The 23,238-nt window shown below is 47.0% G+C and overlaps 1 protein-coding gene across 2 annotated transcripts in view; it reads left to right on the forward strand.

The window, feature by feature from the left end:
• Positions 1-719: 719 nt before the first annotated feature.
• The window catches only part of itga3b (integrin, alpha 3b), a 272,129-nt gene continuing 249,610 nt past the window's right edge, over positions 720-23,238 (forward strand). For both annotated transcript variants that reach the window (XR_011937490.1, XM_072487143.1), the window contains exon 1: positions 720-1,355. Coding sequence is in view for 1 of the 2 variants with exons in the window: in XM_072487143.1 (XP_072343244.1) it covers positions 1,183-1,355 (173 nt within the window). In the remaining variant the exon portion in view is untranslated. The remainder of the gene's footprint in view (positions 1,356-23,238) is intronic.

The raw sequence follows: 23,238 nt of genomic DNA on the forward strand, positions 1-23,238 counted from the left end.
TTTGGATTGTGAGAGGAAACCGGAGCACCCGGAGGAAACCCACGCACACACGGGGAAGATGTGCAGACTCCGCACAATTCATTGTGTGTTCCTTTGTATTGTTAGTGCTCCCAAAATGTGTCATCTGCATTGCATTGGAAAGTATTCAGCGATCTTGTTTCCTGACAAAAGCACATCGTAAATGATCTGCCGATGTGCCACATTTATCAGCTGCTTCGAGGAGTTCCAGGTGTTGGAAAGTAGCTGCATCATAAAACTGTTCAAAAAAGGATCATAAGTCCAAGTAAAGTGTCGGTTAGGAGGGGGCTGTGATCACACACACTTTGCCTATCTGGGAAGCAGGTGCCATTGGATCAGAGGTCATAAGGGACTGGAGCCTTTAGGGGAATTTAAAAAATCATTTAATGGTGCATTTCAGATCACAAGACTCCTCAATGTGTTTACAGCCAATGGAGTACTTTTGAAGTACAGTCACAGCTGTAATGTGGGAAACAACTTCACCAGTTAATGGATGGGCATATTCAATGCCAAACCTGTCGGGTGGATGGACCAGTTCTCTTCACTGGCAGCTATGTTTAGGTACAGTTTGTACTTTTAAAATCTTACTTTTAAAATAAAATAACAAATCATGTGACTTCTAGTATGGAAGTTTGGCTGCTATCCATCTCTTCACAATGTTACTGAGCACCTATGCATAAACGCTTTATGAACGGTCGCACTCATCATTCGCTTAATTGCCCCTGTTTATTCCCCAAATGTGCAGCACACATTGCCAACAGATTCATGAACTGGTAAAATAAAAACAGAAAATGCTGGATAAACCCATCAGGGTTGGAAGCATCGGTGGAAAGAGAGAGAGGGAGAAGCGTTAACGATTGGGATCTAAACCATCCTGCCACAGAACTGGTGGGACCCACAGGCAGAATTTTAAAAAAAATTCATGACCGCCTAATTAATTTGGCAGTGAGGTCAATCCGCATGCTTCCTCCAGATAACGTTTGGTCGATTCCCCCGAAGGGAAGCGGGATGATGCATCGCTGACGAGGACACGGCCGCTTTAAGAGGTGCTGAGTGAGAGTGTGCGGAAGGGAAAGCCTCAGCCGTGCACAGCACTCCCGGGCCGGTGGAGAGCTTTGGCACTGGCCACCGAGCTGGAAGCAAACCCCTCTTTCTGCAATCGGCATGGCGCCTCTCGCAGCTCGCCAGCTTCACCTTCTGCTATCAGCCGCCGTGGCCATGTCTGCAGCCCTCAACATCGATGTGAAGTATCCGATTGTGAAAGAGGGACCAGCCGGCAGCTACTTCGGATACTCGGTGGCTCTGCACCGTCAGCTGAAAGATCGGGATCGCTACCTGTAAGTACATTGGGAGTTGAGTGGGTGAGGGGGATAGGGAAGAGGCTTCCTCTGGGCTGGTGGATAAGGGTCCTTTAAGCAGCAGGTGAAACATTGCAAACAGAAAAGTGACCGGCCTCCAGCACCCGAGAGTTGTCCATGTAAGTCCAAAAATAAAAGGAATGTAATCGCCTGCGGGCTGAATCACCTTGGCGCGTTTTAACTTCCAATTATAAAAGAATTGCGCACACACACACACTCCTTGTTCTTTGCAGCAGTTTCCATTGACGTGGGAGCGTTTTGCATTAGAAATGTAACATTTCAAAATGTGTATACTTGAGAGCGAAGCAGCCGCTTCTTTCCAGCGGGTGGGTCTCGCTGGCTGGCCGGCCTGTTTTGTGGAATTCCTTGTTCCAGAGTTTAGTTTCAAACAGAATGCAAACTTTTAGTTTTGGTTTAAAAGCACGCTTTGAGCCTCCGCCGCATTTGGGTGGCATTTCTTTTCTTTTCGAAAAGACTAGAGCAAGAGGTCCTTTCAAATGATCACACACCTCTCTGGTGCCACCAGATCCCTGAGACGTCCCCGGGTCTGAGCTACTGAACAATCTCAGTTGCGGGCGTCTTCTTTTGGGGGGAGAAGGTGGTTGAGTTGTGACTTGCATCAGGATGAGGGGGCATTAATACAACCTCCCCCCCCACCCCAACACACACACACACACACACACAATGGCAGGAATAAAAGCACTAAAATGCTGGATTAACATAGATTCGTGTGCCAGAAAGTGGATCTGATGTCAACTGAGGTCGGGTGAACTTGTGCAGGAAAGCTCGAAGTACACTAGGCTCGAAACGTTTAACTCTCTCTCTGCCCAGGCCTGCTGGAGTTTATCCAGCATTTTTCTCTTTTCATTCCAGATTTCCAGCTTCCCGCACGCATTTTAAAAAAAATGTATGTTTGCTTTTATTGCAATGCGGGTCCCGGTGTAGTTCCTGATGTTTAAGAATTGCAGACAGCCCCACTCTGGTGGGAGTTTTGTGTGATGTGTTTGGAGGAGGGGGTTAATCCCCCCCCCCCCCTCCCCCTCCAGGGGTGTGGGGGTGAGCAGTTGTCAAGGAGTGAGGTGCAGGTAGGACACCTGTAAGATGTCGTTGTGTGGCGGTGCCAGCGATTGAGCCAGCTCCAAGTCCATTCACTTCGCTCTCCACCGCCTCCGCCTCCCTGTGTGACTGGGAGTGTTCAGCTTGGCCAGGAGCTGCTTGTTTGCTTAAGCTGTGCCCTGCTTCAATAGAAGGATAAAGGATTGATCGGCAAGGAGTTCTTCTGTGGAGTTTGTTTTTTGCGGGAGTGGGGGAAGGGTGGCGCTGCATATTTTCTCTTTCCAAGCGTTAAGTTTTCGAACTTTCCTGAACAACCTCACTCCACCTCCGGAGACACCTATTTTGCTTCTACGTTTTAATGCACGTGGAAAAAAGTGTCAACTTCCATTCTGCGTGATTTGAATTAGATTTCGCGGAATCGGCTCCCTGATCAACCCATCGAGCTGAAAAATGCCTCGCTCTAATCTGCTCAGTGAATCATTCACTCAAATCTTAAAAGGCGCGCCTTCGCCGGCAGCATTTTGCATTGATGTAGCGCCTTCACGCGACAGAAGCGCCTCAAAGCGCAGGACGTTCTCCTGCGATCGTGAATTTTGGGGTTTTCTCCTCAAACCCCCCCCCCCCCCCCCCCCATTGAAGGTTCGGAACTTGTGTCACAGAATATCGAGTGCCATCGGCTGTCTCACTTTGAGGGGCTGTTGCACATACTGAGACTTGGGCAATGAGACCAGGCAGGGCATTCAGCCCCGAGGGCATCATAGTTGACCCAGAACCTCCTTTCACGCAGTATCCACACGAGTATGATTTTCTGTCCAGTGCTTGGAAAATGGATGGCATGGTGGCACAGTGGTTAGCACTGCTGCTTCACAGCGGCAGGGACACAGGCTGGATTCTGGCCTTGGGTGACTGTATGGAGTCTGCACATTCTCCCAGTGTCTGCGTGGGTTTCCTCCGGGTGCTCCGGTTTCCTCCCACAGTCCGGAGGTGTGCAGGTTACGTTAAGGAGATAGGGTAGGGTGGTTGGGGAAGTGGACCTGGGGGGATGGCTCTTTTGGAGGGTCGGTGCTGACCCGATGGGCCGAATGGCCTCCTTAAGCGCTGTAGGGATTCTAAGATTCTAAAATGAAGGCATCAAAGTCAAGCATGTTCTGACTATTTAGGATGTGTACTCAAATGTGGCAGATGTATGTGTATATATATAGTAAAGGAAAGTGACGCCGTTTCCTTCCCCCATCTCCAATGTTCACCTTTCTTGCGGGCAGTGATTCATGATGGTGTTCTGGTTACTTGCTCCTGGCAGCCTGTCACTACTTCATCATGCAACTGGCCATTCTTTGTATGTGATTTAAAACAGGGAGTGGCAACAGGTTATTTGATAGTGGAAGACATCTGACATCTGTGCATGCATACTTTCCAACAAGTGTCCAGGCATGGCAGTGTACTCCTTTTGAAGCTATTAGAAGGTGCAGATGTGTGTCTATGCTTTTTATTTACACACCTGGACAAACGATGTGGAGATGCCGGCGTTGGACTAGGGTGAGCACAGTAAGAAGTTTTACAACACCAGGTTAAAGTCCGAACAGGCGCCAGAACGTGGCGACTAGGGGAATTTCATAGTAACCTCATTGCAGCGTTAATGTAAACCTACTTGTTAGACTAACAAAGATTATTACTATTATCCTCTTCCTCAACAAGCATGTCTATTTCTACCTCTAACATTGTCTTTCTTCACCCTATCTCAGCTTATCAGCTGAAATCTTTAAAATAACAGCAACTTGTAAGAAAGGTGCAAGTGTTTCACTGGACAATTACAAAGCAAAATTTAGCACTGAGCTACATAAGGAGAGATTCAAAAGCTTGGTCAGAGAGGTATGTTTTTAATGAGTATTGTAAAGGAGCAAGGTGAAGTGGAGGAGCAGAAGGGTGTAAGGGAGGGTATTCCAGAGCTATGGACCATGGCCAGGATTCTCCGACCCGCATTCTCCGGCGTCGATCCTCGGGATTCCCACCGCGCCAGTTGGGGGCCGTTGACATCCCCGCCGTTTCTCCGGCCCCCGATGGGCTGAGTGGCCGACGAGTTTGGCCGAGTCCCGCCGTCGTGGGTTACTCGGGTCCCACAATGCACATAGAAGGTGAATGTGCGGGGGGGCGTCCTGGAGGGGGGGTGCAGGAGGATCCGACCCCGGGGGGGGGGGGCCACGGTGGCCTGGCCCGCGATCGGGACCTACCGATTGGCAGGCGGGCTGGTACCGTGGGGGCCTACTTTACTCCGCGCCGGGCCCCTGTAGGGCTCTGCCACATTGCCCGGGTGCCGGCGCGGAAACCCCCGCGCATGCGTGGAAATACGCCGGCCGTCACGCACATGCGCGGAATCACGCCGGCGTTCTGCGCATGCGCGAACTCGCGCCAGCCTTTCTGCGCTGGCTGGAGCTGTGGGGACTACTCCCGCGCCAACCTAGCCCCTACGAAGAAGAGAATTCCTCAGTTTCGGGAACCATTGACGCTGGAGTGGTTGGCCCCGGTTTTCACGCCGGCGTGTGGACATAGCCTCATTATAAGAGAATCCCGCCCCATGCCTTTGACTCTTCCAGTGCTCCTTTTGCTCTTGGCTTAGAACGGTTGTAAACCTGAAATCGGGTATTTGCTGCCCAGTTCCTAAAATGCACCATGTGCTGTTCTCCTATCATCCCTGTGCTCACTGGCCAAAATTGGCTCCAATCCAGCAATGCCTCTATTTTTAATGCTCATATTAGCCTTCTCATCTCTGTAATCTCCTCTACCTCTACAACCCTCACAAGACTTCCACACTCCAGTTATTCGGGTCTCTTGACCATCCCCAATTTTATTTGTTCCAACATTGGTGACTGTGCCTTCAACTTCTTCAACTCCAGCTCCCAATATCCTCCCAACACCTCCGTTTCTGCATCTCTCTCCCTCGTCCTGTAAGATGCTCCTTGTATCTCTTTGAGCAAACTATTGGTCACCTGTCCTAATCCCTCTATATTCCTCGGTGTAACATTTGATACATGTTTTGGGATGTTTTACTAGGCTAATGGCACTAAATACATTAAAAGGTGTTCTATTTAACTCTGCAGTCTTCCTTTTATCTTAGTATCAGTTCGCAGCAGGTCAAAGTCAGCCCCACAATCCCAGCCACTGGTAAAGGTATTAAAACTGCATATTTATTTTGCTTGAATTTTAAAGCTGGTGCAAGAGAGGAAGAAATTCTGAGCCAGCCATAACAAATAACTGATGCACATTCCGAGAGCTTTCAGCGAGGTCAGACAGGTCAGAGACTGACTAACGTGGGACAGCATTCTTAATCGACCTGTGTTGGTGTGGTATGTGTGTGTGTGGGGGTGTGTGTGTGTGGGGGGGGGGGGTGGGGGATGGTGGTGAGAGAGGGGCACATTTGCTTCTGGCCATCCTGGCTCAGACTGAATGTGGGGATCTTTAAGGGGTTGAAATCATCCACATTTTGTGCACGTTGACTGTCAAAGGTGCCTGCCTGAAGAGCTTGAACAATTACACTATTGACTGTGCGCCACCTGTTTAGCTGAGAAAAGTAAATAACATGTAGAAAGTATGTGAACCTTGTTTGTGGTCAGTCTATGTGAAATATAATTAAAGGGGCAGCTAATGCAGATTGTGTTTTGTACATCTGTGTCGCTATCTTCCGTTGTGTGTAAATTGCTTTGGTCTGGGTGAAGTTGTGGATGGGGGGTACAATAGTAAAATGTAAATCTTTTTTTCATTGGGCAAATGAGGATTCCACTCTAGGCTCAGTAATGTAAAACCTCCTTTACTTACCGTAATGGAAGTATCACATATGTGGGTTGATATTGTTGTGCTGTTGCATGGTCCCTTTAAGAGTTGAGTCACATGATCGTCCGCGACCTCATTGGCTACTTTGTGGACTTTGAGTCAGTCGAGACCTAGCCTTTGTACAGTTAACAATCGTCTAATAAATCTCTGTTGATTATTATGTTCAACTCACGTGCTTCAGCATTACCTTTCTTGTATCCTGCAAATACAATAAGATAAATTAAACTTGTGATAAGGAACAGGTCAGAAAAATATTAGCGATCGCACCTGACACATCGCACTCTGCACTAGGCATCGGAACCGGTAGGGATTTGGGAGCAAATTCAAAGGAAAGGTCCATTCTGAACTTAAACCGGCACCCAAAGAGTTCAGGTTGTGGAGCTCGCCACGTGCAGTGTAGTAAGACACAGAGAGGGAATAAAATTGATCATCATCAGCTGATATAATTGGTTTCTTCACCATTATTAACTAGACCATTAATATAAGGGAAGTTAGAACATAGAATGTAGAACATACAGAGCAGAAGGAGGCCATTCAGCCCATCGAGTCTGCACCGACCCACTTAAGCCCTCACTTCCACCCTATCCCCGTAACCCAATAACCCTCCTAACCTTTTTTGGTCACCAAGGGCAATTTATCATGGCCAATCCAGTTAACCTGCACGTCTTTGGACTGTGGGAGCAAACCGAAGCACTCAGAGGAAACCCACGCAGACACGGGGAGAACGTGCAGACTCCGCACAGACAGTGACCCAGCAGGGAATCGAACCTGGGACCCTGGCACTGTGAAGCCACAGTGTTAATCATTTGTGCTACCATGCTGCCCAGTTGCAAGAGCATTCCGCACTAAAAAATAGCGGGGAACTTTGACGGCATGGGTGCGTTTGAGTTAGACTTAGGAAACTGGACATCATGGGCGAAATTCTCCCCCAACGGCGCGATGTCCGCCGACTGGCGCCCAAAATGGCGCCAATCAGACGGGCATCGCGCCGCCCCAAAGGTGCGGAATGCTCCGCATCTTTGGGGGCCCAGCCCCAACATTGAGGGGCTAGGCCGGCGGCGGAGGGATTTCCGCCCCGCCAGCTGGCGGAAACGGCGTTTGTTGCCCTGCCAGCTGGTGCGGAAATGACATCCCTGGGTGGCGCATGCGCGGGAGTGTCAGTGGCCGCTGACAGTTTCCCGCGCATGCGCAGTGGGGAGAGTCTCTTCCGCCTCCGCCATGGTGGAGACCGTTGCGGAAGGGAAAGAGTGCCCCCACGGCACAGGCCCGCCCGCGGTGGGCCCCGATCACGGGCCAGGCCACCGTGGGGGCACCCCCCGGGGTCAGATCGCCCCAGGACCCCGGAGCCCACCCACGCCGCCTTGTCCCGCCGGTAAATACCTACTTTAATTTACGCCGGCGGGACAGGCAATTTCTCGGCGGGACTTCGACCCATCCGGGCCGGAGAATTGAGCGGGGGGGCCCGCCAACCGGCGCGGCCCGATTCCTGCTCTCGCCCAATCTCCGGTACCAGAGACTTCGGCAACTGGCGGGGGCGGGATTCACGGCGGCCAACGGCCATTCTCCGACCCGCTGGGGGGTCGGAGAATGACGCCTCTGGTGTAGAGATTCCACTATTATATACTGGCCAATAAAATTTCAGAAGATATTCAGGTCCCTGCTTTTCTTAATACAATTGGAAGCCAAACTGTTAATTTCCTCAGAAGTTTGGTCCAACCTGAGAAACCCGCTGACAAAATTTATCAGGAATTAAAATATTACCAACGTCATTAATTATTGCGGAGAGATTTAAATTTCACAGAAGGAATCAGCTAGAGAGGGAAAGCATTGCGCAGTTCGTCGCACCCCTCAAACACCTCTCAGAGTTTTGCAAATTTGGTCAGTCGTTTGATGATACGATAAGAGATAGCTTGGTTTATGGGTTGAGAAATGGGACCATTCAGAGAAGATTATTATCGGAACAAAATCTAAGTTTAAAAACAGCATTAGATATTGCCGTTTCCATTGAGCTTGCTGCTAAAGAGACTTTTCAGCTTGGAGCAGGCACAAAGGTTAATAAACTGGCTGCCACCCAGAAAAAATTAACCTTGCGACAGGCGTATTATTGCTGTACAAAAATGCTCCATTCACAGGCTGATTGCTGGAGCAAGGATAGCCATTCTAAAAATTGTGGCAGAACTGGCCACACAGCAAGTTTGAGTAAATCAGTCCTTCAAGAGAAGAATGGTCAAAGAAAAACACTGAACACTTGAAGAAATAAAATTAATTCAATAAAGAAAATTCACAAGGTGGAAGAAAATAAGAATAACAACAATGAAAACACAGCACGTGGTTCTGATGAGGAACTGTTGAATGTATTATGTGAACAAGGTGAATCATATCTGCTCTGGGTAATTCTAAAACTGAATGGACAATATGTAAAAATGAGGGTCGATACAGGTGCTGCTAAGTCTTTAATTGATGAGACCATCTACAAACAGAAATTGAATCGCCTACTATTGAAGCCAGTAAATGCCATCCTGAGGACCTACACTGAAGAGGAAGTGCCTCTAAGAGGATACATCATAGTCAAAGTAGAGTTAAATGGGAAAACTGCAGAGTTGCCACTTCAGGTAGTCTGAAGAAGATTTTCAGCTCTCTTTGGCCGCTCTTAGGGCTGGAAATGATCAAGTTAAACTGGAGTGCAATACATAGCTTAGTTGATTCAAAGACAGATTTACAGACCATCACAGAAAAATACAACAGTGTATTCCAAGGGTACACGGGGGTCCATGGAAGAAGTATACGTGTCTTTAAAGATCAAGCAAAATAACCAGCCGAAGTATCTCCCACACGAGACGTCTAAAGATAGAATTTGAAATATTTGCACTTGTGGATACAAGAGGCTTGAACCGATCAATACCAGGGACTGGGCAACACCTTTGTGCCTGTTATGAAGCAAGATGGAACAATTCACATCTGCGGAGATTTTCAATCTGATTCTACGCCCAGATCAATAACTGTTACCATTGATTGAGGATTTGTTTGCTGGCCCAGCAGGAGGTCAGAAGTTCAGACTTACAGCAGGCCTGCCTGCAAATTAATGTTGCAGCTGAACCTCAACACCTGCTCGCCTCGCCATTATCAAACATAAAGGCCTTTTCCATTACAAGAGATTACGTTTTGGAATACCGTCAACACCTGCTTTACGTCAACAGTCCATGGACGAGATCCTTAGTGGTTTATAGGGCGTACAGTGTTACCTCGATGAGATACTAATTACCAATGAGCAAGAACACTTGCGTAATTTAGAAGCCTCATTGAAACGCCTTCAGATGCATGGTTTTCACATGAGGAAAGATAAATGTGATTTCTTTCGAACATCAGCCCAATATCTAGGCCATGTCATTGATCGCAAGGGTTTACACAAGTTGTGCTAAGACGATGGAATATAATGGAGGTTCCACAACAAAGAAATGTAACACAGTTATGATCATTCCTAGGGTTAATTAACTACAATGGTAGATACTTCCCAAATCTAGCAACCAGACTCAAACCACTACGTCACTTGTGGGTGAAACAAGCTTGGCAATGGACTCCAGAATGTGTAAAAGCATACCATTCAGGCATTGAAGAAGTCAGAAGTATTGGTACATTTCATCCCGAAGTTACAATCTGCCTGTGATGTCTCGCAGTACGGAGTTGGAGTGGTGGTGTCACACGTACTACCTTCAGGGGAATAAATAGCTTTTGCGTCATGCACCTTAACTGCTGAATCAAACTATGTTCAGTTGGAGAAAGTCACAGAGTATTATTTTGGGTTTGAGAAAATTTTACTTCATGTTGCTGATAGATCACAGGCCCTTAACAGCTATTTTTGGCCACACAAAGATATTCTTTAGTTGGCAGAAAATAGACTCCAACGATGGTTCTATGATTCTAAGCACACATTCATGAGTTCAAATACTATAAGTCAGAGAGCCATGCCAATGCTGATGCATTGTCATGTTTACTGTTGCCTGCTGGTCAGATAACACAGTAATGAAAATATCTTCTGTTGAGCGCAGATAGAACACATTCAAGTGACTGCAGCTCAAGTCCAACGACATACCAGAAATAATCCCGTGATGGGGAAGATACTGGAAATAGTGTTAAAGGGGAGGATAGCGGGAACACATCCTGAATTAAAGCTATACATTTCCTGGAAATTCGAGCTGACAGTACAGGACGGATGACTATTGTGGGGGCTGAGTGTAATAATTCCTCCAAATTTGCGACAGAGTGTATTGAAACAATTATATGATGGACACCCGGGTATAGTTTGAATGAGGGAACTTATATGAAGATACCTTTTTGGTGGCTAGGAATCTATGGCCAGACAGAGGAAACAGCAGGTGTGCCAGTGCTATGTATAGCAGAAATACCAGTGTGGAGTTTGTACTTTCTCACCGTGCCTGCGCGGGTTTCCTCCGGGTGCTGCGGTTTCCTCCCACAGTCCACGGTGCAGGTTAGGTGAATTGGCCATGCTAAATTGCCCTTCGTATCCAAAAGATTAGGTTGGGTTACGGGGATAGAATAGAAACCTGGGCTTAAGTAGGGTGCTCTTTCAAAGGGCTGGTGCAGAATCAATGGGCCGAATGGCCTCCTTCTGCACTGTAGACTCTATGATTCTCTACCTCAAGTGGAAAGGTCATCCACTCAGCCAGATCATGTACTGACTTCTGGTCAATCCACTGATGCAGAGATTGCTGAAAAACCACTTACTGTTCATCTTTTTGCAGAAGAGACTCTAATATCTTCTAGGGTCGGGACATCCACAGTAGAACCTAAGAATAAATCTTACGATCAAGAACAATCAAATCCTTGAAGTGCGCAGCCAACCAGTGTACAGTAGACACCACCAGATTGTCTTTTCATTGACTGTATTACCATTGGGTAATAATGCAATGCCTGCCCTTGTATATATGTGTGAATGACTATATAAAAATACTACAGTTACTTGTGTTAGATCTTAGAAGTACAGGGTGAGGGATATATATGTGGATTGATATTGTTGTGGAGTTGCATGGTCCCTTTAAGAATTGAGTCATGTGACCGTCTATGACGTGATGGGCTACTTTATGGATTTAGAGTCAATCCAGACCAAGTCTTTGTAAAGTTAACAACCATCTAATAAATCTCTGTTGATTATTGCGTTCAACCCACATGCTTCAGCAATTCATTTCCTTTATCCTGCAACAGGCAGCTTTCCATTCATGGATGATGAACATTCAAGAATCTCCAAATTTCAACTTGCAAACACTATTGGTATTGACAAAATTGCAAATTGTAAAATAGAACAAATATGATTCTGTTTTATTATTTATCAAGGATGTGAATTATTACATGGAATTCCTCAATTTGTATGGTGGCTTTGGGGCTCATGTTACACCTCATGAGAGTAGATTGGCGGGAAAACTTGGTGGAAGGATCAGGAACAAGAGGGCACAGATCTAAATTGGCAAACAAAGCACTCGAGATCTGAGGGAAAACATCCTTGTGCAGCGAGTGGTTGTGATCTGGAGTGCAATGCCTGAGAGTGTGGTGGAGGCAGGTTCAATTGAAGCATTTAAGAGGGAATTGGATGATTATCTGAAAAGGAAGCATGGGGAGGGTTATGGGGAAGAGACCAGTGAATGGCACCAGCTAAATTAAATCACTTTTTTGGGGAGCCAATGCAGACATGGTGGGCTGAATGGCCTCGTTCTAAGCTGTTCCTATGAATTCTGACCATTTATAATTCATGCACATATTTTCAGAATTTTGCAAACATTTCTGGATCATATTCCACAATACTGCTCATTTTTGGAAGAGTGAAAATCAATGGGCTTTTAAGACGAATTTAAAAATTCTCGCCAAGTCTTGGAAAAAAATTGCAAAACGAGGCTTTTTCCATTTGAAAATGTTGGGACGGAATTTTATAATTTTTTAAGTAAATGTCAGCTCAGGCAGGAAAAGCAGGGTGCTGCCCTTCCACTCCATGACTGGCTTTTCACACCTTATTTTTCACACCCATATTTTTCACAATTATGTCAAAAGAAATTCTGGAGGAGATCAGAGACCGCCCACCAGCAACCTCAGCTTCAGGAGATCAGGATGCCCCGATCAAGGATTTCCACGTCACCACTTCCCGGCCCACTCCACAGACTCGGGGAAACCCTCCTCCTCCCCCACACCCACCCCGTGGACATGATAATCCCCCTGGACTTCTCCAACAGAACCCTGCTCCTCAGAAGGGAAGTGCCAGGAACATCCAGGAGTATGTCCTGGCATGACCCTCTCCCCTTGGGGGATGTTCTTACCTGTGTGCACCTGTCAGGGACTGTTCGCCAGGTCCCTGTTTGTCAAAACCCTAAGGAAACCCCGCCATTTTGATATCACTGACATGTCGCCGGTGTAAAAGCCACATGGTGACTCCCATTGGATTCTCCGCCCGCAATGGCTTTAGCGCCCGCTGAAAATGGAGGTGAAGAATCCTGGCCTTTGTGTATTATCAGGATAGCAGATTGTCATGTCCTGTAGACTGGCCAAAGTCAATGATGAACGACAGAATATTTAGTTTAAATAATTTATCTTGAAACAACTGATAACGAGAACGAGATAACTAGGATAAATAAAATAATAAACTACTAACACTAATTAATTATTGTAGAACTTCTGCAAAATCCTCCAGTGTGACCTACTCCCAACTCCCCAGCCACAGGGTCACATAGCGAGTTTACACTGCCACCTGGTGGTAGGAGATCGTGCACAGCATTATGTACAGAATTGCTTTATGCATGTCATCACACAGCTCATAGAAATAAATACAGTGGAAGTTTCAATCTAGTTACGAGGGCGTCACAGTAACACAGTGGATAGCACTGTTGCTTCACAGCGCCAGGGTCCCAGGTTCGATTCCCGGCTTGGGTCACTGTCTGTGCGGAGTCTACACGTTCTCCCAGTGTCTGCGTGGGTTTCCTCCGGTTTCCTCCCACAGTCTATAAAGATGTGCAGGTTAGGTGGATTGGCCATGCTAAATTGCCCTTAGTGTCCAAAAAGGTTAGATGGGGTTACTTGGTTACGGGGTTAGGGTGGGAGTGTGGGCTTAGGTAAGGGTGATCTTTCCAAGGGCCGGTGCAGACTCGATGGGCCGAATAGCCTCGTTCTGCACTGTAAATTTTATGATGCTATGATTCTAATTGTAAATTACTCGACTTCTCGAGTGTTGCCATATTTGGTTGATCCTGTGCAGTTTTCATATTGCAGGGTTTCCCTTCAATGCAATATAAAACTTGTATTGCAATGTAACTAAAGTTTCTGGCAGTATACGTGTGATGCCATTTCTGTGCACTGTTTGTCTTATGACGAGAGATTGAGCTGTTTTGGCCTATACTCTCTCGAGTTTACAAGAATGAGAGGAGATCTAACTGAGGTATATAAGATGATAAAAATATAAGATTGACAAGTTCGACAGAGGGCAGATGCTTCCTCTTGTGCGGCATTCGAGAACAAGAGGTCATTGTTTTAAGATAAGGGGAAGCAGATTTAAAACAGAGGTGAGGAGAAATTCCTTCTCTCAGAGGGTCGTGAATCTGTGGAATTCACTACCCCAGACTGCGGTGGATGTCGGGACAGTGAGTTAGTTTTGGAGGAAATATATTTTTAATAAGTAATGGGTTGAAATGTAATGGAGTTTGGTGGGAAAGTGGAGTTAAGGCCGAGAGGTAATCAGCCAGGATCACATTGAATGGTGGAGCAGGCTCGAGGGGCTGAATTGTCTACTCCTACTCCTAGTTCTTCTACTTCAGAAGTGGGAATCTTTTGAAACGATAAACTCCCGAGATCTGAGGTGTTCCGCTCTTTGGGTAGTTCCTAGCTAAGTCCAATTCATCCCTGTAATGTACCTGCGGCGTTCGATGCACAGGTACACCTAAGTTCACAGAAGGTTTAGTTCGAGAGTTCTTAAATATTACAATAATGTGGCACCAAATGGGGTTACACTTGCTGAGAGCAGAATCTGTACATGGATATTCCTGCAGGTCCCCTGCTCATTGACACCGTGGATGGGCCACTGTGTCTAGATGCCCTGAAACCCCCTCCCTCGGTAGGTTCTCTTTCCGCTCTCCGTTGGCCAACACGAGTAAGGCTGGCCAAAGAAAGAGGTAATAAGAGGTATACGCTGAAGCATAGAGGGATCGGCACGACTGAGTGGGAGAAGGCTGAGGACCACTCAGCATGGCTCCACTTGGTCCGTCAAGGCGCAAGCCGCTCTATGGCTCAGCGACTTGACAGCGAGGTAGAACAGGGCAGCAGAGGAAGGAGAAGGAAGCCAACCCAGTATTGTGAATTCCACCTCCCCGCGCATCAACATGCCGTCACCATGGAAGAACTTGAAGCTGCAGAATTGGACTCTTCAGTCATCTGCAGACTCACCAAGCCTGACGGACGTCATCCTTGATTTTGAGGGACCACTGGCGACTTTCCTGCAGGTTACCTGCTAATTGTCTGTGCTGCAATTGAGAAATGCTGGCCGCAATTGCAGGGCTGAGCCTTAGCAGCCACATTGAGAGAGGTGGGCATCTGTTGAGGCAAGTCAGGTATCAAGAGGGAACTTCAACATGGGAGGTTCCCTTGGAGATGTACATTTTGAAAATGAAAAATCAGAGGGGGCTAACCAGCCAGTGCCTCCAAGCAAAGGGGAAATGCCTCCAGGTGTCTCATTGGAACCCCAGGGGCTGCCCTTCCTGCCTGCAGCCCTCTCTTTGCAGTATGGCGTGCCTGGTCCCAATGGCCACCGCCCCAAAACCTCCCACAGGGAGGCTGCCGCCACGGAGCTGGCGACATCCTCGCATGGCAGAGGGGCCACTCTTCTGCCAGTAAAATGCCAGTGGGCGATCTAAGTCACCACAAATTGGGGCTTTGGCTGTCCATCTCTAATCTGGATCCCTGCCCACGTTTGGGAAACTCCTCCAGCAGCAGGAATGTGTCCCTGCTATTTTCTCACTCCCTCCACTGCCTCCAAGTGCATCACCCCACAGCCAGAACTTTCTGCCCATTGTTTCTGGAACCCACATAAGCTGATCGCATTTCGATCAAATGATGCCGTTCTGATGCCATGATTCACATCTGCTTCTTGCAGATATTGATGATTGCAGAGAGCAGCTGAAGTTGCTCAGTTCTCAATTTCTGAAGATTGGATAATTTTTCAAAACCATGAAACCAAATGAATCATTCAGGAAGAAGTAGGGAACCTAGGAGGAACTTCTTTACTCAGTGTGGTGAGATTCAAACTTGATACAATGTGGAGAAGTTGAAGCAAATAGTGTTGCTGCATGTAAGGGAAGGCTAGACCAAACCATGGGGGAGAACTGAATATGCAGATAGTTTGAGAAGCACTGACTGAACCCTGGGCTGGATACTCCGCCCCGCTGCGCCACATTTCTGTTTCACCCCGCTGGCAGATGCTTCGTTACGCTGGCCGGCTAATGGGGTTTCCCATTGTGGGACAGCTGATTGTGATTGAGGACCAATAGCCGAAACAAGAGCGATTAATACAGAGCTATTAAGTTAGTCTGTTGTGTCTCTCTCTCCTGTCTGCCTGTTTCTTCTTTCTTTCCTATAGCTCTGTTCCTTTTTAAGTTCTGTGCCAATATCTTACAGTTCCGCTTGAAAGCTTAACTCCGCTCTTCTCTCCACAGCTACTGAGTGACCTGTTGAGTATTTCCCATCTTTTTCTGTTCTGGCTCCTGGGAGACATTTACGATCATTATGAGCTGAGTCATCTTTATCCAGTAAATGGGTTTAAAATATATGGGCGGTATTCCCCCCCCCCCCCCCCCCCCCTCCCCCCCTGGGCCAGGTGGGAGAATCGGCGGGGCACCGTGCGAATTGCGCCACGCCGCCCCAACCCCTGCACGAGAATCTCCCACCCTCCCGAAACTAGCGCCGCGCGAATCGCGCCGGGCCGCTCGGAGAATTGCCGCAAACGGCGATTCTCTGGCCCTGATGGGCCAAGCGGCCGCGTGTAAACGGCCTAGTCCCGCCAGCGCTGTCCACACCTGGTCGCTGCCGGCGTGTACTCGTCGCAAAGGCTTGGGGGGCAGCCTGTGAGGGGGGAGGGGGTTCCGTTCCCGGGGAGGAGGCCCTCCGGAGTGGCCTGGTACGCGATCGGGACCAACCAACTGATCGGCGGGCCGGCCTCTCTGTCAGCGGGCCTCCTTTCTTCCGCCGGCAGGCCTGGATCCATCTACCATGTTTGTGTGGGGCGGCCTGGGGGAGGACGGCCACCGCGCATGCACTAGTTGGCGCCGGCCCAACTGCGCATGCGCGGGCGCCGAGACCCCGCCCCCGTAAATTGCGCGACGCCCCTGCTAGCCCCACGGAGGGCGGAGAATAGGGGTCTGGGAACTGGCACCGATGCCGGAGTAAAACACTCCGTTTTCTACTCCGGCGTCGGCACTAAGACTCCCGTTGGGAGAATCCCGCCCATATTCTTCTTCTCCTGTGCTATCATTTTGATAGTTACACAAAGGCTCCAAGTAATTGTACCTCATCATTCAGGCTGATGCATTTCTCTCCAGTTGAAAGCAGATAACCATAACCTTTTCTGGCACTTATGTTAGCAATGTACCACCTGCTAGTTATTCCAAGTCATGATTTGTACAAGTCCATTGACACCTTATACTTTGTAATGAACGTGTCAAGTTTGTAATACATCGCACACAGCATGAAATAAATATTCATCTGCTTGCCTGTCTGGCCAGGATTCTGTTGGGGGAACTACATTGTCACAACTCTCTGCTATACACTTACAGTTTCCCTTCAGTGGGTGGATAGTTCATTTCAAGTTATCGAGGCATGCTGTTCATACTGTTGATACTGTTCATCTTGGATTAAGCTTGGACTAAGGATCCCCAATAGGCATAATAGAATTGAAATGATTGAGTATGGAATTATAGGCATTTGGATGGAGGTTTTGATGATCCTAGCTCTTTCTTTGTCTTGGTCTTTAATGTTGTCTGATAACACCTTTGTGAAGCACCTTGTTTAGGCCATTAATGGTGCAATTTAAACACTAGTTGAACAAGTTCGAGGTCCAATCAGTATCATATTTGACCCCGAAGGTGAACTTTCAACCACACATTCACATCGCCACGGAAACTGCCCATTGTCACCTTTTTAACATCACTGACTGAACTTCTCCTTCTTTTGCAACCCTCATCCATGCCTTTGCTATTTCCCGACTTCTAATACACCCTTGGCCGACCGGCCTCCCACATTCTACTGTCTGTCACCTTGCGATCATCCAAAACTCTGCTGCCCGAAGTTGAACCACATTTAATTCAACCATCACCCCTGTGCAACTCTAGCTCACATTCAAGTAACATACTGAATTTTAAAATTCTCATCCTCGTTTTCAAATTCTTCCATGGTCTTGCCCCTCCCTAATGGCGACTTATCTCTCAGCCCTGATTTTAATTGCTCCACCATCGGTGACCGTGCCTTCAGCAGCCTAGGCCCTAAGCTACTGAATTCCCTCCCTACATATTTCTGCCTCTCCATCTCACTTTCCTCCTTTAAGGCAGTCTTTAAACTTGCCTCTCTGACAAACGTTGTCATCTGACCTAATGTCCCCTAATGTGGCTCGATGACATGTTTTATAATGCCTCTGGGAAGTAAGTTAGAATGTTAATTATGTTAAAAGCATTGTATGAATACCAGCTGTTGTCCTCTGTGCTGAGTTAGCTATTCTCAGTCAGGGCAACAGTATTTATTAATTTGTTAACAAGTATTTATCACTCGCGAACATGGAAGGGCAAAACAAATCAAATCTTATCTTCAGTGACCCTGCTGGTAAGTGGACAGTGAGAAAGTTGAGTTGGGAATTATCACATCAGATCAGTCATGATCTCATTGAATGGCGGAGCAGACTTGATGGGATGAATGGCTACTTCTTGGTGGTGCAATGGTTAAGCACTGCTGCCTTGCAGTATCAGGGACCTAGGTTTGATTCCAGCCTTGGGTGACTGTGTGCAGTTTGCACATTCTCCCCGTGTCTGCGTGGGTTTCCTCTGGGTGCTCTGGTTTCCTCTGACAGTCCAAAGATGTGCAGGTTAGGTGGGGTCGCGGGGGTAATGAGCCTAGTTAGGGTGCTGTTTCCGAGGGTCGGTGCATACCCGATGGGCCAAATGTCCTCCTTCTGCACTGTAAGGATTCTATGGACATGTATAGACAGAATCAAACGTTGTTATGCCTTCTGTTCTAACTACTGCTCGTTAAACTTCGACATAGACTGCACTGTAAAATGAGACCCTCCATTTAAGGGAGCAAGGGAGAAAATGGGGGACAAAGAAATAAACTTTACAAGTCTTGTATTTTTATCATAAATGCCTGTTTGGGGGCATATGCTGGAATTTGTTTTGTGACTAAGTTTAGGACTCTAAAATGCCAAGAAAATATCATTTCAAACTGCTCTAAATCGTAATCTGCTCAGATCCACTTTAAAGGCATTTGGGAAATTGATTGGCAAACTTCCTCCTGTTTATTTATAAATGTACACTGCAATTACACAAATTGGATAAGAAAGTGCATCTAAGACATGTAACAGTGAGATTACAATAAAAATGTTCTCGTTCTTTCAGCCCTTCTGGAAACTTGATGTCAGTTTCCTTTATAAGGCATTACATTTCAAGAGACAATATGTGAGATTTATTCTTCTTTATCACGCTGCACTTGATCTGGAAGTACTTGCTGCTGACTGCCTAAAGTGGGCAAGAATTACATCTCTGAATTTGACCGTGAAAATGTAAGCACATTTAAAGAGGGGGGCAGAGTCCATCTTTAACCCCCCTGTTTCCTTACAGTAAACATGTCCCTTCATAATACTTCCTCAATCTGCTGGTAGGAGAACATTTTGAAAGTGAAGAATAAAATGTAAATGTGTTGCCACCCAGTTGCAAGGGCAACAATTAACGGCTCACTCCATTCCTCAGGGCTGTAGCGAGCTGCTTGGCTCTGTTTAGTTTTCATTCTGACTGGTGTGAATGTCATCAGGCTGAAGACACATCTTCAGAGGAACAGGATTTATGGAATAAACTTCCACACTCGTGTTTGGATAAGCTTGCACTGCATCATGCCTTTGGATTGCTGTAGCTCGAAAGTTAGAGCATAGGTTGTTGTACGAATTTGGAGCAGGACTCGACAAACAAAGAAAATTACAGCACAGGAACAGGCCCTCCGGCCCTCCCAGCCTGCGCCGATCCAGATCCTTTATCTAAGCCTGTCTTCTATTTTCCAAGGATCTACTTCCCTCTGTTCCCCGCCCGTTCATATATCTGTCTAGATGCATCTAAAATTATGCTATCGAGCCCACCTCTACCACCTCCGCTGGCAAAGCATTCCAGGCACCCACCACCCTCTGCGTAAAAAACTATCCACGCACATCTCCCTTAAACTTTCCCCCTCTCACCTTGAAATCGTGACCCCTTGTAATTGACACCCCCACTCTTGGAAAAAGCTTGTTGCTATCCACCCTGTCCATACCTCTCATAATTTTGTAGACCTCAATCAGGTGCCCCCTCAACCTCCGTCTTTCCAACAAAAACAATCCTAATCTACTCAACCTTTCTTCATAGCTAGTACCCTCCATACCAGGCAACATCCTGATGAGCCTCCTCTGCACCCTCTCTAAAGCACCCACATCCTTCTGGTAATGTGGCGACCAGAACTGCACGCAGTATTCCAAATGTGGCCTAACCAAAGTCCTATACAACTGTAACATGACCTGCCGACTCTTGCACTCAATACCCCGTCCGATGAAGGCAAGCATGCTGTATGCCTTCTTGACCACTCTATCGACCTGCATTGCCACCTTCAGGGTACAATGGACCTGAACTCCCAGATCTCCCTGTACATCAATTTTCCCCAGGACTCTTCCATTGACCATATAGTCTGCTCTTGAATTAGATCTTCCAAAATGCATCACCTCGCATTTGCCTGGACTGAACTCCATCTGCCATTTCTCTGCCCAACTCTCCAATCTATCTATAATTTGCTGTATTCTCTGACAGTCCTCCTCGCTATCTGCAACTCCACCAATCTTAGTGTCATCTGCAAACTTGCTAATCAGACCACCTATACCTTCGTCCAGATCATTTATGTATACCACAAACAACAGTGGTCCGAGCACGGATCCCTGTGGAACACCACTAGTCACCTTTCTCCATTTTGAGACACTCCCTTCCACCACTACTCTCTGTCTCCTGTTGCCCAGCCAGTTCTTTATCCATCTAGCTAGTACACCCTGAACCCCATACGACTTCACTTTTTCCATCAACCTGCCATGGGAAACTTTATCAAACGCCTTACTGAAGTCCAGGTATATAACATCTACAGCCCTTCCCTCATCAATTAACTTTGCCACTTCCTCAAAGAATTCTATTAGGTTTGTAAGACATCACCTTCCCTGCACAAAACCATGCTGCCTATCACTGATAAGTCTATTTTCTTCCAAATGTGAATAGATCCTATCCCTCAGTATCTTCTCCAACAGTTTGCCTACCACTGACGTCAAGCTCACAGGTCTATAATTCCCTGGATTATCCCTGCTACCCTTCTTAAACAAAGGAACAACATTAGCAATTCTCCAGTCCTCCGGGACCTCACCCGTGCTCAAGGATGCTGCAAAGATATCTGTTAAGGCCCCAGCTATTTCGTCCCTCGCTTCCCTCAGTAACCTGAGATAGATCCCACCCGGAGCTGGGGACTTGTCCACCTTAATGCCTTTTAGAATACCCAAAACTTCCCCCTTCCTTATGCCGATTTGACCTAGATAGAGTATTTAAACATCCATCCCTAGCCTCAACATCCGTCATGTCCCTCTCCTTGGTGAATACCGATGCAAAGTACTCATTAAGAATCTCACCCATTTCCTCTGACTCCACGCATAAATTCCCTCTTTTGTCTTTGAGTGGGCCAATCCTTTCTCTAGTTACCCTCTTGCTCCTTATATACGAATAAAAGGCTTTGGGATTTTCCTTAACCCTGTTAGCCATAGATATTTCATGGCCCCTTTTAGCCCTCTTTATTGTGCGTTTGAGATTTGTCCTACTTTCCCGATATTCCTCCAAAGCTTCATCAGTTTAAAGTCGCCTAGATCTTATGTATGCTTACTTTTTCATCTTAGCTAGTCTCACAATTCCACCCGTCATCCTTGGTTCCCTCATCTTGCCATTTCTATCCCTCATTTTCACAGGGACATGTCTGTCCTGCACTCTAATCAACCTTTCCTTAAAAGACTACCACATTTCAAATGTGGATTTACCCTTAAACAGCTGCTCCCAATCCACATTCCCTAGCTCCTGCCGAATTTTGTTATACTTGGCCTTTCCCCAATTTAGCACTCTTCCTTTAGGACCACTCTCATCTTTATCCATGAGTATTCTAAAACTTATGGAATTGTGATCGCTATTCCCAAAGTGATCACCGACTTAAACTTCAACCACCTGGCCGGGATCATTTCCCAATACCAGGTCCAGTTTGGCCCCTTCCCGAGTTGGACTATTTACATACCGCTCTAAAAAAACTCTCCTGGATGCTCCTTACAAATTCTGCTCCATCTACGCCTCCAACATTACATGAGTCCCATTCAATGTTGGGGAAGTTAAAATCTCCCATCACGACCGCCCTATTGCTCCTACGTTTTTCTATAATCTGTCTACATATTTGTACCTCTACTTCATGCTCGCTTTTGGGAGGCCTGTAGTAAAGTCCCAACAATGTTACTGCACCCTTCTTATTTCTTAGCTCTACCCATATTGCCTCAGTGCTCGAATGCTCCATCGTGCCCTCCTTAATCACAGCTGTGATATCATCTCTGACCAGTAATCCAACTCCTCCGCCCTTTTTACCTCCCTCTCTATCCCTCCTGAAGCATCTATACCCTTGGATATTTGGTTGCCAGTCTTGCCCTTCCCTCAACCAAGTCTCAGTAATACCAATAACATCATATTCCCGGGTACTAATCCAAACCCTTAGTTCGTCTGCCTTACCTGCTACACTTCTCGCATTGAAACAAATGCACCTCAGACCACCTGTCCCTTTGCGTTCATCATCTCTTCCCCTTAGTCACATTGAGTTTATTATCTTGTACCTTACTGGCTTTAGTTGCTGCCTCTTTACTGACCTCTAACTTCCTAATCTGTTTCCCATCCCCCTGCCACATTAGTTTAAAACCTCCCCAACAGTGTTAGGGACATTGGTTCCAGTCCTGCCCAGGTGTAGATCATCCGATTTGTAATGGTCCCACCGCCCCAGAACCGGTTCCAATGTCCCATACATTTGAACCACTCCCTCCTGCACCATCTCTCAAGTTACGTATTCATTCTGACTATTCTTGCATTTCTACTCTGACTGTCACGTGGCACTGGTAGCAATCCTGAGATTACTATCTTTGAGGTCCTACTTTTTAACGTATCTCCTAACTCCCTAAATTGTGATTGTAAGACCTCATCCCATTATTTACCTATATCGTTGGTGCCTATATGCATCACAACAACTGGCTGTTCACCCTCCCCCTTCAGTATGTCCTGCAGCCGATCTGAGACATCCCTGACCCGTGCACCCGGGAGGCAACATACCATTCGGGAGTCTCGTTTTCGAACTTGGAACTGATCTTGTTCCCTGTTGCTTCCCTGTTCTTGTTTCTGCTTCCCAAATTTTCTCCTTCAGTTGGCAGGTTTTTCCTTTTTTTTTTCCCCCCCCCCCCCAAGTCCATTTTGTGTTAAATTACTGCTTGTTTGAAATCAGTATTGTTTCTCAATACACTGAGATATGCGTTTGCATCCTCCAATTTTGTTGAACGTAAAATCCTGCGCCTTGGTTTTAGGCGTGGAGGACGCCGCTGTAAGCTGCCTCCTTCAACTCCCCACTTGGCTCCTGCCTCGAGGTACTTGGCAAGCCCTTGTGTCAAGGTGCTTCTGCT

This window comes from Scyliorhinus torazame, chromosome 21, assembly GCF_047496885.1.
Source record: "Scyliorhinus torazame isolate Kashiwa2021f chromosome 21, sScyTor2.1, whole genome shotgun sequence".
NCBI lineage: Eukaryota > Metazoa > Chordata > Chondrichthyes > Carcharhiniformes > Scyliorhinidae > Scyliorhinus > Scyliorhinus torazame.